Source organism: Babylonia areolata, chromosome 2, assembly GCF_041734735.1.
Source record: "Babylonia areolata isolate BAREFJ2019XMU chromosome 2, ASM4173473v1, whole genome shotgun sequence".
NCBI lineage: Eukaryota > Metazoa > Mollusca > Gastropoda > Neogastropoda > Buccinidae > Babylonia > Babylonia areolata.
This window is the reverse complement of record NC_134877.1, coordinates 19351245-19366382: the sequence shown is the minus strand read 5'-3', so window position 1 is coordinate 19366382 and position 15138 is coordinate 19351245. Positions and strand designations below refer to the sequence as shown.

Sequence of the window (15138 nt, the reverse complement as noted above, 5' to 3'; positions counted from 1 at the left end):
GATTTGTCCGAACGCAGTGACGCCTCCTTGAGCTGACTGAAACTGAAACTGAAACTTTATGCAATATCAGAAGAAGAAGAAGAAAGACGGATTAAGAGGAGAAGAGCAAGATAATCAGGAGGACAAAGAGAACATGATTACATCATGAAAATGGAACGTTTTATCAAAGACACAATTGTTTGGACTCCATTTTGTTTTTATACTACAACCCGGTAAAAAGATGTAGAGGCAAGGTCACTCGAACACATGGGTGACAATGTTACGTGTTTGATTCAATAAGTTTTTTGGCTTATCGAGCTTCTTTGATCTGCCGGCGTTAGTTTGATCAATGAGAATGGCTAACGAGGGAATATTTACAGCCTTCAGATTTGCATGGACCCGCCATTATTCACATAAAAGTCATATTAGCTCTACCATTAGAGAAAAATTGATCAACCTCGCATTTGGAACTTCAGGACGGCACAAAGCAAAACAACTTGCCGAAAACGTCAGCACAGAAGTGCAGAAAGCGTGTTCCCAGTTTGCAAAACAGTGTAATGTTATTGCAGGACAGAGAACATGGCGTGCTTTCCAAATATTTTCATGGTATCAGCAGCTTTATGGTGAACAGCGCCTGCTACAGACTTTGAAGGCCAACTTGTTGCGCCATTGCAGGAACAAGAACAAACAACTGGGTGCACTGCTGGCTGCTGCTGGCATCTTCCAGTGGGAACGCGACGGCATCACTGATGAAGAATTACATAAGTAAAGCCTTAAGGAGTACTTTATTGCACTAAATTTAAACTCTGCATTTTCTGTAACCCTCACATTTGTGGACTTCATGAAAGTTTTAAAACTTATTTGAGATTATTGTTATTATTTATTATTACTTTTAAAGACAACGTCAAAACCATACTACGATTACACTATTATGTCACATGTGTCATTTACGTAATACAATGCATACAGTAAAGCTTTAAAAAATAAACTTAGTAATGTGGCATCAATAAGTGAATAACTAAGAAAGTAAAATCACAACCAATAAACAGTTTGCAAATAACTGTAGAAGCAGAAAAACTGGAGGGCAACTAAGATTAAGAATGAAAAAAATTTAAACTGTCACACAGACTGTCTTAATGTTAATTGTTATCCTTGATCTGTGATTGAAATCCTGTTTACAGCTTTTATTTTACTGATCATTGATGCATCTCCACAGTTCTGTCATTTGTGTTACATGGTCACAGTGACACTCACATTATTTTAACACATTCAGTTCTTTTAAGTCTTCTACTTATGCAGCATTCTGAGCCTGGCATGTTTTAGCCTTTCAATGGGGAGGGGTGCATCACTTCTGCCACAATTTTATAACAACCAGTGAACCACTCAAACAATAGTTACCAAACTTTACATGATATAAAATTTTGACACATAATGCAAAGGTTTCAAGAAAAGGAATGCAGTATTTTATTTGTACCTCTAGTCTAAAACACTGTTCAGTAAGCCTGTGAAGTTTTGCCACAGCGATGCTGAAAACTGGATAGAAACACACTAATTGTTTGGATTATTCAGCAGAACTTCATGTGTTTGTGAGGATGGAAGTTACATTCCAGTTTCTTCCTTTCCCAGCATAGTATCAGTTTAATGCATACTAGAAATCTGATGAACCAGCTTTGGTGAACATGTTTCTTTGCCTGAATGCTTTTCCGGCTTTGATAAAAAATGACCTTTGGTGGTGCCTGCCCAATATTCAGGTGCAGTGCTGAATGAGTTGAGGATAATGAGGGTACATGCCCTCTTTGAACTTTCCATGAAATACACATTGTGTAACATGTGTATTTGATTTATTCTGTGAGTATCCAGAAGTTATGTACAGGCTGTAACGAATGAAGAATTCCACAGGGTGTCATTACATTTTTATCCAATGGCATGACATGATCAACATCAATTTACTAGTGACTCATTCAGAGTCAGTGCCAACTGTTGTGGCTGATGCATGCTCAGAATTAGAGTTAGATAGTTAGATATTGGATATTTTCTTGTTTCCATTATCTGTCAAATACTGACATGGATTGCAAATTGGTCGCAGCAGAGAGTGGAAAGATCAGTTAAAAAATATTCATAGCTTATATATGTATAATTATAACATCATTGTGCAAATTAGTCTTAGGTGCCGTTTCAAAACTACAAAACTTTCTAAAGCCCCGACTGGGCTCCTTCATCTGAAACAGTTGTAAACAGTAGAGTCTTGATTGGGGCCACCCCTGAAAACAGTATGGCTGCCTACATGGTGGGGTAAAAATGGTCATACATGTAGAAGCCCACTCGTGTACATACGAGTGAATGTGGGAGTTGCAGCCCACGAACGAAGAAGAAGAAGATCGGGGCCAGTAGTCCAGAGTAAGTTAACCATTATGCCAAATGGCCAGATAATGTCCCCACATACTGACGTAGAGCAAAATGCATGCACAAAACACATGCATGCACACATGGATCCACACTCTACACACACTGTAGCCCACACACACACACACACACACACACACACACACACACACACTTTACATGCACACACATGCATTGTATTTGTTTCATTTTATAAGAATCATTGAAGATGGATATTCTGGAGGATAGGAGGATATTCCTTATACTGTGTTATAGAATCCAAGACATTCGCTCCATTCAAGGACATTTATGAGGTAGCATTGCTTGTGAGGCATTCTTATAAGTTTATAGAGGATAGCAAGCTATTCTGCAGAAGTTTCACTTTGAACACCTAACATTTACCCCAAGCTGATTAGAATGATAGGATACAAGAATGTTGTGACCTGGCACGTTTGATTTAGAAATCCGCTTATGCACAGAGTGTCTGGCATACTGAACTTGCATAATGGAGTAGATTTCTAGCAGATCGAAATATTTTCTGTTTTTGAAGTATATCTGTTCTTTCACTTTGTGTGTGTGTGTTTGTGTGCAAAACAGACCTGTTCATTATTCTCTTTGTCTTTTTTTATTGCTGTCATAAAAAGATTTTCAACTAAATAAACATTTTTATATAGAATATCCATATCACTATCATTTTCACTTGGTGTGTACTTTCAGTTTTTCTTACTGTAATTTTTAAAGATGCATGTAAAAGCAAAAACTATAGGCAATCAGTTTCCAGTGTTTCTCTTCATTGAATCAAGTTTCTGGATTAATGGGCAGTTTATAGCTCAGTAAATTAATCACCTGTTCAAGCATAATGATAACAAAAGAAATATACATTTTGATAAAAAGGATCTAAACACAAATTGCTCATTGCTTTGACAGAGCCTTGTCTGACATGGATGCCATGGAACATCTTGTGGAGCATGCCATTAAAGCCCACAAACACACCCCTGTCCCAGATGGTTGGGAAATGGTCATTGACCGTCAACACCTGAAGGTCTGGCGCCGATTCATGACAGAGTACAAGCTGTATGAATACAGAGGTAAGATTTATGAAATTACATTGACTCCGTGGCTGTACTGTATGTGTGTGTGGTGAGCATGCATGTGTGTGCACATTTCAATTTGTAGCAATAAGATTTAATTATATTCACTTTTTATTTTATTTGATAAATTTTTGTTTATGTTCTTGGTATTATCAGTTATCTGCATTGAAAGAGAAATATATTTGATAAATATATATATGTACATTATTAGTACTTAAGAATTTATAAGTTGAAAATTGATCAGATAAATGGTGTGGAGTATAATGCTCAAGGAAATTTGCTGAGCAAATGAGGAAGATTGTAATGCCTGAGAACAAGAACTATATACACCTAAAAAAATCAGCAGATATCTCCAGAAGAATTGTACAGAAATTAATGTGATTTGATGTTTGATTTGTGTTTAAAAGATCTTAAAAACTATTCCTTTCATTTTTGCAGTGTATGGGTCTTTCAGTGATATCAGTCCAAGAGCATTTTACAACACACAGGTGAGGAATTGTACTGTTCTACTAGACTGGAATGATTTTACTGAGAGGTGGGCGAGTAGAATAACAATAATGGAACAAAATTCAGGAAAAGATTGATGTTCTATAGATACATAGTTTGATAGTATAATCAAATGTTGTAATTTTATACAAAAAGAGCTGATCATGGTTCTTAATTATTACTAAGCAACCTGTTAAAAGACATTAATTTTTGTATGAAAATCAAATAAGCAAATAAACCTATCTGTATCAAAATGAGTGATAAACAAAATTGAAACCAGGCTAGTAATATTCAAATAGTTAATTATTCAATAGGTATATTTGCATGTCTTTTTGTTGTAGGAATTGTAGCACTGATGCCCTGAGACAAATTGGTTATTAACCAGTTCAGTGCCAGATAATTTTGTAAAAAAAAAGAAAAAAAAGTGCTCTCCCCATTCCAGGGAATTTTGAGAATTGATGAAAAAAATTCAACTTTGACTTTGAACCAGTTGTAAAGCAAGACCGATCCATCTCTCAGCCCTATACAGCTTGCAAAGTTGTGTAAATCCGCTGACTGGGAGCACTGTTTTTACTTGACGAAGTGTCTGGCACCTTTTTGGCATGTGAGGCAAACCCACTTTCCATGTGAGCTCCAAGTGATCCAGTTAGCAGATCATTACTGAGATAAAAGGGGTCTTCCACCTGATGAATGCTTACATTGTTTATAATCCAGAAACATTGAACAAACCATTCAGAGTGTGTTTATATTCATTGTATAAAACTCCAATGAAGGGAAAATTTAAATATATGCAGGATATCAGTGGACGTCTCATAGGCACTAAGGCAACACTTTTTGCAGGACATTAGCTGATGTCTTAGGCACTCAACTGGTTAATAATTTTGACAAATAGATATTCATGTTTTTGGTATTGTAGGGACCAATCATTCTGAAAATATAGGTTGTATAAAATGTCCATATGTGTGTGAGCATAATCATGCAACGTTTTCTGTGTGTTGTGTGTGTGTGTATGGTTTGTTTGTTGTTGTCTGTATCAGCTCAAACTCCAAGTCCAAGCTCCCCCCCCCCCACACACACACCCTCCTCCCACCCCCAAAACCCCCCCCAAAAAACCAACCTCAACCAAACAAAACAAATGAAAGTAAACCTGAACCCACAGAAGTGAATTTCAGCACCATGGGATACCTACTGATGGACAAAAGTGTGTTGTAGATGGACCTCAAGTTCTGGAGTGGCTGGGATCAGCAGACAATGGAGATCAATGTGGTGGATGTGGATGTGAAAAGCAACAGTTCAGTCATCCACTGGGTCTACAAGTTTCCGGTTAGTCGGCCAATGTTGTCTTGGGGACTTCCCTCTGTCCCTGTTCCTTATCCCATTTAGTCACAATTGAGAGGAGAGGTGGTTAAGAATTTTGAATTTGCCCATTATTTGTGTGTTTGTTTGGATCAGTCTGCACGCTTTGACTCCTCATTGAAACTGAATCTGCGTGTGTGGTTTGTGTGTGTGTCTGAGTGTGTGTTTGCGTGTGTGTGTGGGTGTGTGTGGATGGGTGGGTGCTTGTGTGTGTGTGTATGTGGTCATTGTTGTTATCTTGTACATTTCAAATTTAATTTGCAAGAGTGTGGGTTGTAGTTGCGTCTTTGGAGACATTATTTTTGTACACTTGCGACTGAAGAAACTGCATGTTTCTGATTTAAAAAAAAAAAAAAAAAAAAAAAGTCAAAAAAGAATACAGTTTTGAATGCATTGTATCACCAGTATTAAGTTTACCTGTCTTTCAATGGATGGATGTTCACTTCTCTCCCTCTGCTGTCTGTGATTGTAACTCATGCCTATTAGATCAGCTCAACCAAACAGCTCAGTAAATGTACTGTCACACGGACTGTTGTAGTCATAAAAATTGGCATAGCACGCTGTTACATGTTGTTGTGCTGGTGAAGTATGAGTATCTATTCAAGACAATGAAATGTTAATGTGACGGTTAATTAGTGAAATTATTGCCCTTAAAAGTTGCGTATTGATATAACCCCCATCATAGTCCATTGGAATAATGAATAACTATGCAGACTTGAGCTCATTATGTACAGAAATGTTAGTAAGGACAGCTAAACAAAACAGAACCCAACAACAGACAGACAAAATCTGATCATGATGTGATGTCTTCTGTTTCAGTACCCCATGTATCCCAGAGACTACCTCTATGTTCGCCGCAGCAAGGTAGGCCAGATTTCAGTATGTTTTCTCAGTGCGCTTACCTGTGTCTGACTGTAGTGTATTGGTATATTCCACATTTATTTTATGGATGAATTCAGTTTCCTATTACTGTTATGTACAGATGAATTACTCAATTAGATTGATACATTATTTTAGTATGAAACAGAGTATGAGCTGCCAACAGTTATGGGCAATTTGTGTCATGCTGTCGTGTGAATGCGCAAAACTTGTCAAAGTTTGCGTATAAAAATATGCATGTTAAATCCTGTAATTTATCTATCGGTTGTCTGAAGTAAGCAGGAACATACCTCACATACACCTTCCTCCCCACCCGCCCCAGTATGGAATCCTGAATAGCTGGATAAAATGGTCTTTTTACATGTGTAAAAGCCCTCAGCATTTTCCAAACGTGCTTGGAAGTTGCAGACAACACATACAGAAGAAGGTGATGATCTTTGCCCTGTGCACATTTCCTTTGGGTGGGTGGGTAGGGGTATGGGTAAAAGTGGTTGCACCTCCAAAGTAGTTAACCCCTTCACTGCTAGTATGTTTTGCTATGGCCTATGCTGAGAAAATTTTCAGAAAAATCAGAAAAACATGCCAATGATTTTAATTTGCTTATATTTCAAAAAGTACTGAAGATAAGTGCATAAAAGTATATATCAAATGAAAGGAAAATGAACCAAGATTTTGTTTTTAATACTCACATGTTCAAATTATGAGTCACTCTGACAGAAAAATTCCATAAAATGCATTAATAAAAAAAAAATTGGGACTGTCATTCCATCACGTAGGTGCTACAATATCAACTAGGTTATCAACCAGTTTTTCTTGTGACTGTTGTGATCAACCACACACACTGTCAAGGCTGAGCAACAGTGTCCAGGTGCATAAGACTCCAACACAGTCCACACAAAGAATGAAAAGGGTGTACTCACCCAGGATCTATCGCCAGTAAAAATGCTGTGTGAGGTACTTGCAGAAACAGTCTTCAAGACACAGTGTTGGTTTGCTGGGGCAGTCTGGGCAGTAGAACCTCACATCCTTTCTTTGTCCTTCCTTCCAGCAGACTCTGCATCTCCTTTGTGGCCATGCCTTCTGTGGGTTAGGTGGGATGAAGTGTCGTCCACACAAGACAAACAGCGTGGTCATCTTTAGCAGTGTCTTGGCCTTGGTCACCAAAAATAATGGCACTAATTACATCCTTCTGAAGTCCAGGAGTGTACTGCTGTTGCCTGCTTTTTTGTAGAGGATGTGTGCATTCAGCATGGCAATTTGTAGAAAATGCACACACAGCTATTTGTACCACTTCAGGGTTTTCCTTGTGGCATCGTAGGGCTGCAGCTGTTGGTCATGATGGTCCATGGCACCCATGTTTTTGTTGTAATCCAGAATTGCTGGAGGCTTGTTTACTGCCCTTTGGTCTTGCTGCTGCTGGTCTTCAGCTGTAGGTTTGTGGCAAGTTGTCAACTCCAGATGGTCCAGGATGAACATGGTGATCATCACCATGCTGCATACCTGAAACACATTGCATAAAAGACTAAGTTTGTTGTTTTTTTGTTTTTGTTTTTTTTTGTTTTTTTTTTACATATAAAAAGATCATGAAATGGTACCATTTTATTTCTGATTGTTTTCAGAAGCTGAAATACACACACACACACACACACACACACACACACACACACCTACCCCACCCCAAACCCCCAAAACACACACACACTGAAACTGGTTCATGGTATGCCACACCCCCTTCATTCTCTCTTTCTCATACAAAACAAAATGACAACACACACACACACACACACACACACACACACACACACACACACACACACACACACACACACACACACACACACACACTTCTACAAGTGTTGCATTTACAAAGTAATTTAGGCATACAATTCTGTATATCATTCTCTGATTTCAGTTTTATAAACATCTCCTCCCCCCCCCTCCACCACTCTCTCTCTCTATCTCTCGCACACAAAACAACAATAATAACAACAACAACAAACCAATACACACTCGGGAACGAACACACAGAAAGCTCTAGGTGAGCGACACACACTGTCATCAACAATGAGCCAGCCAGCAAGCCACGCCCCCTTGGGTTGTGGTGGTCACACACAGTACCCACATGATTGACTCTCTCTCACTCACACACACTGATCAGTGACTGACGAAACTACTTACCACAGCTAACACATTCGAAACACACACAATGCAGTCATATTCATTGTTACAACAAACAGAAAGCAAATAATAAACTGACAAACCTCGTAAACACCCACCTGCATCTTGAATCAGCTGAGCTTGTCTTGTCTTCAGTTTCGTCAAGCAACTCCACCTCCCACCCCCCTCCACTGTCAAAATCAGCGTCTTCGGCATCAACTTCACGGAGTTCTATCTCATTCAGTCCACAATCTCCATCTCTACTGTTTGCATCGCGAAAGAGTTCTTTCAATACAAGTGCAAGTGTTGGGGTTTGTCTGCGTTCAGCCATGGCTTTGCAAACACAACTTGAGCTTCGTACAAACTTGCAAAACTTTCGCCATAAATATGACAATCCAATGAATAATTTTAGCTTATGGAACTCAGGAGATAAAGAGCTCTCAGGGGAGCTAATTTAATGGTTAGCAGACTGTATTTTCTGTAATGCGGGACTCGAGACATAGAACGTTGTAACATGACGTACGGCGCACGTCAGTACAGCATTGGTGAGCGACATTTCATGACATACGCCGTTCGTCAACAGCGCAGTCAAGAGGTTAATAACATGAAGGACTCATCAACATTGGTGTCTTTACTGTGTTAAATGTGACAGCTCTATTCCTGCTGCAGAGAACAACAGGTGGCGCATGTTCCTTATCTCTGTCTCCATTGTCAAGAAGTATATTTTCAATCTTGTAGGTGATTTTTGACTCCAGTTAGAACAGATGGCAAAGAATTCCAATGGCCCTCAGTTGCTTTCTTTGAAAGCTTTGATTTTGATTTGCAAATTTTTAAAGATGTGTATTTTAAAGCACCTTTGAAAAGTAATTTTATGACAAAGAGTTGTTTACCAAAATTTCTTTTCCTCCCTATGTTGTTTTCTCTCTTTCTGTTTATCTCTTTGTATCTTTCTCTGTCTCAGTCCATCTGTCTGTCTCTAATTATTATTATAAGTTTATATCTTATCAAAACTGACAGGAACCAGCAAAACCATTAACAGCAGATAACACAAAGTCACAGTAATCCAATAAACATGCTAGAAGGAATGTTTCTGATATCTCTAAGGCCATCTAAGTATTTAAAATTTTTTTATTTTTTATCTTGATCAACGTTTTTTTCATTGTTTGCAAAATTTTCTTTGATAATTCAACAATAGGATTGTTCATGTGAACTCCAACATGGAGCATTATTTGGAAACATGTCCTTTGACATAGAGACAGGGACTTCAAAAAATGGAATGACCATTTTGATGATCATACATATGATTTAATGCATACAGAAATAATGACTGAAAGAGTTTATCTCTACAAATACAAGAAGTATCTTTCTAGAATGACTCTTTCAAAATGCTGGATGGGGAAATGCAGATTATCAGTACCTCAAGAATGCATGGAAGTAGTTTCTGTATGCCAAAGAAAGGGCATGGTGTACTGATGGGGAAGGTTTGCAACAGGTGGAGGAGGAAGAGCACAAGATGGTGATTGTGGCCAAAGCTGTGTCTCACCCCAAGTGTCCAGAGACAGACAAGGTGGTGCGAATCGCCCGCTACCAGTCACAGATGGTCATAGAGCCTCATTCCACCATTGATCAGGTAAGTCTAATCGTGGGATAGACACACAAAGGTAAAGACTTGGACCTCTTGCTGTTCTTAAACTTTCAGTGTCATCTCAAGACTATCTTCAGGCAGAATGAGGGTGGTTCTTTTTCACATTGGAAGGGGGATCTTGTGTTGTGTGGTGTGAGTGTTATGTTTGGAAGATTGTATCCACCTTCTCAGTTTTGGGGTGGGTTCCTCTGAATGTTTTTAAAGGCATTTGTGATTTATCTCCAGGAGATGGTTTCTGTGGCCAGTCAAAATGTTTTCCCAGAAGATGTGTCCATTGTCTTTAGTAGTGTTTCCATTCTGATTGAACTAGGACCAGTTGGTGCTTAAGGTATTTTTTTTTCACTCAGACACATGCAGCTGTGCCAGTGTAGTCACTGTTAACGTAACTGTAGTCTATACATTAGGTGACTAAACATTTTTTCTTCATTGGGGTTTTGCCCTTTGAATGAAAAAGTTTTAATTTTTGATTCTGTGTTGAACTTAAGCTTTAATCTACTATCTTTGGTTTGTGGTTGGTATTTGTCATGAATTTGTTTGTGAAATTTTTAATCATTGCTGATAGAGAAAATAATGCTGTTTTGTGTGCAGAATGGCTTCAGTTACTACATGAACTACTTTGATGACCCTCAAACCCAGCTGCCCAGTCTGTGCTACAGCTGGTTGGCCAGCACAGGTAAAACACTGTCTATATCCTGCATTGTAGTGGAGAACATGCCACCTTCTTATCTCCAGCAAGCAAAGGTGGTTAATAATTTCTGTAATTTTTGGCCTACACGAAACTGCAGCGCATAAGGCATACCCCCTAAATTTAAAGAAAAAAGTTATTTTGAATTTGTATAAGGTGCACACATCCGATAAGCCAATCTGCCATGGCAGAAGTCCTCCATTGTGGCTCTGCTAACAGTGGATGTTGTTTTCTCAGTAGTGACATCATCTTAAAAAAAGCTGGATCGGAATCCGACTTGTTTTTGTCTGCTTGTTGACTCAGCTCTGTTTGTCTGCTTTGTTATCTGCTGCTTGCTTTCTTTCTTTTTTATTTTTTTTTTTTTTCATCTTTATTTTTTTTTACACAGTTATTCACAATTTTACAGCATTCAGTTGAATCCACACTGTTGTAAAGCCCCAGTTCATTAACTTGTTCAGTCAGAATCCAGTCTGCTATCCCGATTTTCCGTCCTGTCCGCCATTTTCCTCTGTGTTCTTCTTTCGAATAACATTAACAATCAGTCCACTTACAATTTCTCAACCCTTCACACCATGAATTTATCTCCAGCTCAGGTACTGCTCTTTTTTTTCATGGCCTAAGGGCGAAGTGTGATCACATTCAGTTGAAATTTGGTGTAGTATGCAATTTGGTAAACATGAACCATGTCAAACTGAACAGTGGTAAGATTGGTCTTGCTGTTCAGTGTAAACATGAGCATTTATTGTGATCAACAATGTTATCATATATTAAGTTTGTTGTACCACATGGAGGTCAGAACTTAGATTTTTGACACAGATACAGTCAATAAGACACAGTTGACAAATTTGAGTAAAAAAATAGCTCCTTATATGTTGGAAATGACTGTTCTTGACAAGAAATTGTCCATAATGTGGTGAAAGAAAAAACAATGATATGGCAGCAACCCTAAAGCAACAAAACAGAAAGAAAACCTGAACACAAACACACACACACACACACATGCACCCATGTGACACACACTCACTCACACACCCACTCTCTCTCTCTCTCTCTCTCTCTCTCTCACACACACACACTGAGAAACCAACTAATTGTTGCTGGACAGGAAAAGTGTGCCAAAACAAAATGGAAATAGTGTAAATTGTTTTACCAACTGTTTGGATGTGAACTTTAATAAAACAAAACCCACCAAAAACAACAACAAAAAAAGAAAAAGAAGGAAGTTATTAACACATATGACTTTTATGAATGTTAGAATATTGTTTCAGTCCGTCTGCCTGCCTGCCTGCCTTCCTGTTTATTTATCAGAGAGTGGAGATTGTAAATGTAATGCGTGCTCAGGTATCTCAGCTGATCAGAACTGGTGCATTGACAGTTGGCTATGTATACTTTGCTTTAGGCAAATATGAAATGTTAGTGCTGTCTGCTGTCTCAGTAATGCCCATCGCACATGGGGCGTCGAAGCAGCAAGTTTCACGCAACAAGCAGCGAAAACGTGCAGCGCCCCGTGTGCGAGGTATTCAGGCAGCAAGAGTCGCGCGGCCACGCAGCAAGATCGCCGTTGCTGCGCGTCAAATTCCTCGATAGAACTTGTCCTATTTCCCTGCGACAAAAGGGAGGGACGTGCGTGGAGCAACCAATCACGAGATCCGCTCGTTTCACGTGACACAAAATGGCTGACATCGTTTGGACTCGATTCATTCGTTTGACGTTGCTCAATTAATCATGAAAACAAAGTGTTTTGGAAGTAAACGATTAGACTGTTTGGATGAAAAGATTGTCATTACATCTGAACGCATGTCTGTTTAAGAGTGATTTCTGTGAGTGCCCCAAAAATGTTGACTTAATACTTTGAACAACAACTCACATGGTAACGTTTGTAATTCCTGCCTGAGAATATTCTGAGAACGAAAGTATCTTTGACAGAAATTGTAAGGATAACTGGATTTCCAAATATCTTTTAGAGCTGTACACACTTCTTTATTTCCACACACACATCATGTGCAAGTAAACACACACACACACACACACACACACACACACACACACACACACACACACACACACCACCACCACCACCACACAAAAATACAACTGAACATTCACACAAACCCTACTGAACACACACACACACACACATACATACACACATGCACACACACCACACCACACCACACCACACCACACCACACACAAACACTACTAAACACACACATACACACACCATATCACACACTCACACAAACAGTACTGAACACACACACATACACACACACACACACACACACACACACACACACACACGCTGTACCACACCACACACAAATACACGACTGAACTCTCAAACAAACAGAACTGAACAAACACACACACACACACACACACACACACACACACACACCACTGAACACTCACACAAACACTACTGAACACACACATTACTGAGCACTCACACAAATACTACTGAACACACACACACACACACACACACAAAGTCGTTCCTTCATTTACTCCTTCATCCACATGCTCACTGTGTAGACACTGAGAGCACATAAATAACAATAGACATAATAATACATGAATATGTAAAATCAAATATTTGAGTATAATGAATAGTACAATATTAGATAAACAAATACAATGCAGAATATATTCACTGAAGGAAAGGGTCAGTGAAAACTGGATGGCAAAGTCAGTGAAAACTGGATGGCAAAGAAGCAAAATAGTGATGAAATTAAAACGGGTCAACAATTTAGTAATAAACGAATAAAATGAAATAATGAATAAATGCAGTTTCATGTTTATAAATAAAATGTTGATGACTTATACATGAAGTGAATAAAATGAAATCAGTAAATACATATAAATGAATATGTAAGTATGAATTATGATAAATTTATCCAGTTTATCTAACTGCATGAATGAATAGACAAGCAAAATGGCATGCTAAACAACACAGATTTTATTTCATTACATTGTTTGAGACAGTTAACAGATGAGAGATCATTTGAGTGATGTAACAATTAATATAGTGACTGGTGAGTGACTGAATGATTGATCAAATGATTGATTTTGCAATGAATATCAGTATCATGCATGGAAAAGTGACTGAATAATAACTAATAAACAGATATACTGAATAAATTCAAGGAAACGTGGTGATGTGTTTGAAAAAACGTCAAAAGAAAATAAAGAAACAAACAGTATAAAACAACAAAAGCATGTTATATCTAAATGTTGCCCCATTTCAAATGTAAAAAAAACAAAACAGAAAATAACAACATCATTAAAAACAACAACAAAAAACGAAGTTTTTTGTTTTCTTCCTCGGAAAAAGTGGGGGGTATTTTCATGGCAACAGTCAACCATAATTTCCTCTTCAGTATCAACAATAAATCATCATCAGGGCGACACTGACAGCATGTGACTTTCCAAATATGGAGCGTGATACGTGATGCCTTTTGCACGTGTTTCTAGATACAAGTTTCAAGCGTCGGCGCGACGATGTAGCGAGGCATCAAAAAATGATGCGCGGCCGTCGCTGACGCCCTGTGGGCGACGGGCCTAACTGAGCATTCTGCAAGGAAGTCATCAAGACCATCGAAATGTGTATATTATTGCATGATTTGGATAACAACACTGAACTCTGGATCTTTCACGGTGTGGGAGGTCCAGAGTATATCAGAGCGACCAGCGTTGAATGCTGTGGTAAGGTGCTGATCGCTTTTCTTCATTATTGTTTCTTATCCCAGGAGTCCCTGACTTTGTGGAACGTTTGCACGCAGCAGCAAAAGTGATGCAGGAGCGCACACTGCGTGGTTACCAGCCCAACATCCAGGTGTCATCACAGAGCCCGGAGCATGAGAAGCAAACCCAGGAAGTGCCCAACATGCAGCAGTACTGCTAAAACGTCACCTCCAGGTCCTTAAGAACTCTGAAATGAGCATGATGCTCTTCAGCTGATTTTGTGGGCACAGATTTCTTATGAATGGACTTGGGTCAGTTTGAATATTATGTTCTTTGAACAGCTGGAAAGTATTAATGATGTACAGAAAGCTGATGATTAAAAAGATGATTAGAGATGTGGTATTACTGAAATGTTAACATTGCTCAGTCTGGGAATGCAGTGAACGGGACATAGTTTGAACATTGTTTAAACCTCGCTAGACTGTAGTCATGATTGTAGTTACCATAGGACCAGTAAAAAAAAAAAAAGAAAAAAAAAGAAAGAAATGATTTTGATCAGCCATGAGAGTTGATATTCATCTTGGGGAGAAAAGACTTATGGATATCTTTTTTTCTTTTTGCTGAACTGTTCACCCATGAAGAATATTTAGTTAGCCATCAGCAAATCTGACCACCCATTGACCGCCATTTGCAACATGATTTGAGTTGAAAGCTTTCCTTTAATAGTGTTGTATTTCTCTAGCTGGCGTCTTATCCAGATTTACTGCCCCTGAGATAACAAGCCATTTTTC

The 15138-nt window shown here is 38.6% G+C and overlaps 1 protein-coding gene across 1 annotated transcript; it reads left to right on the top strand.

The window, feature by feature from the left end:
* Positions 1–228: 228 nt before the first annotated feature.
* LOC143298792 (stAR-related lipid transfer protein 7, mitochondrial-like) lies at positions 229–14892 on the top strand. The gene is made up of 8 exons (XM_076611760.1): positions 229–744; positions 3289–3449; positions 3891–3940; positions 5151–5261; positions 6114–6158; positions 9823–9960; positions 10564–10648; positions 14413–14892. The coding sequence occupies exons 1-8, from the start codon at positions 329–331 to the stop codon at positions 14565–14567; spliced, it is 1161 nt and encodes a 386-aa protein (XP_076467875.1). The 5' UTR covers positions 229–328; the 3' UTR covers positions 14568–14892.
* The last annotated feature ends 246 nt before the right edge of the window (positions 14893–15138 follow it).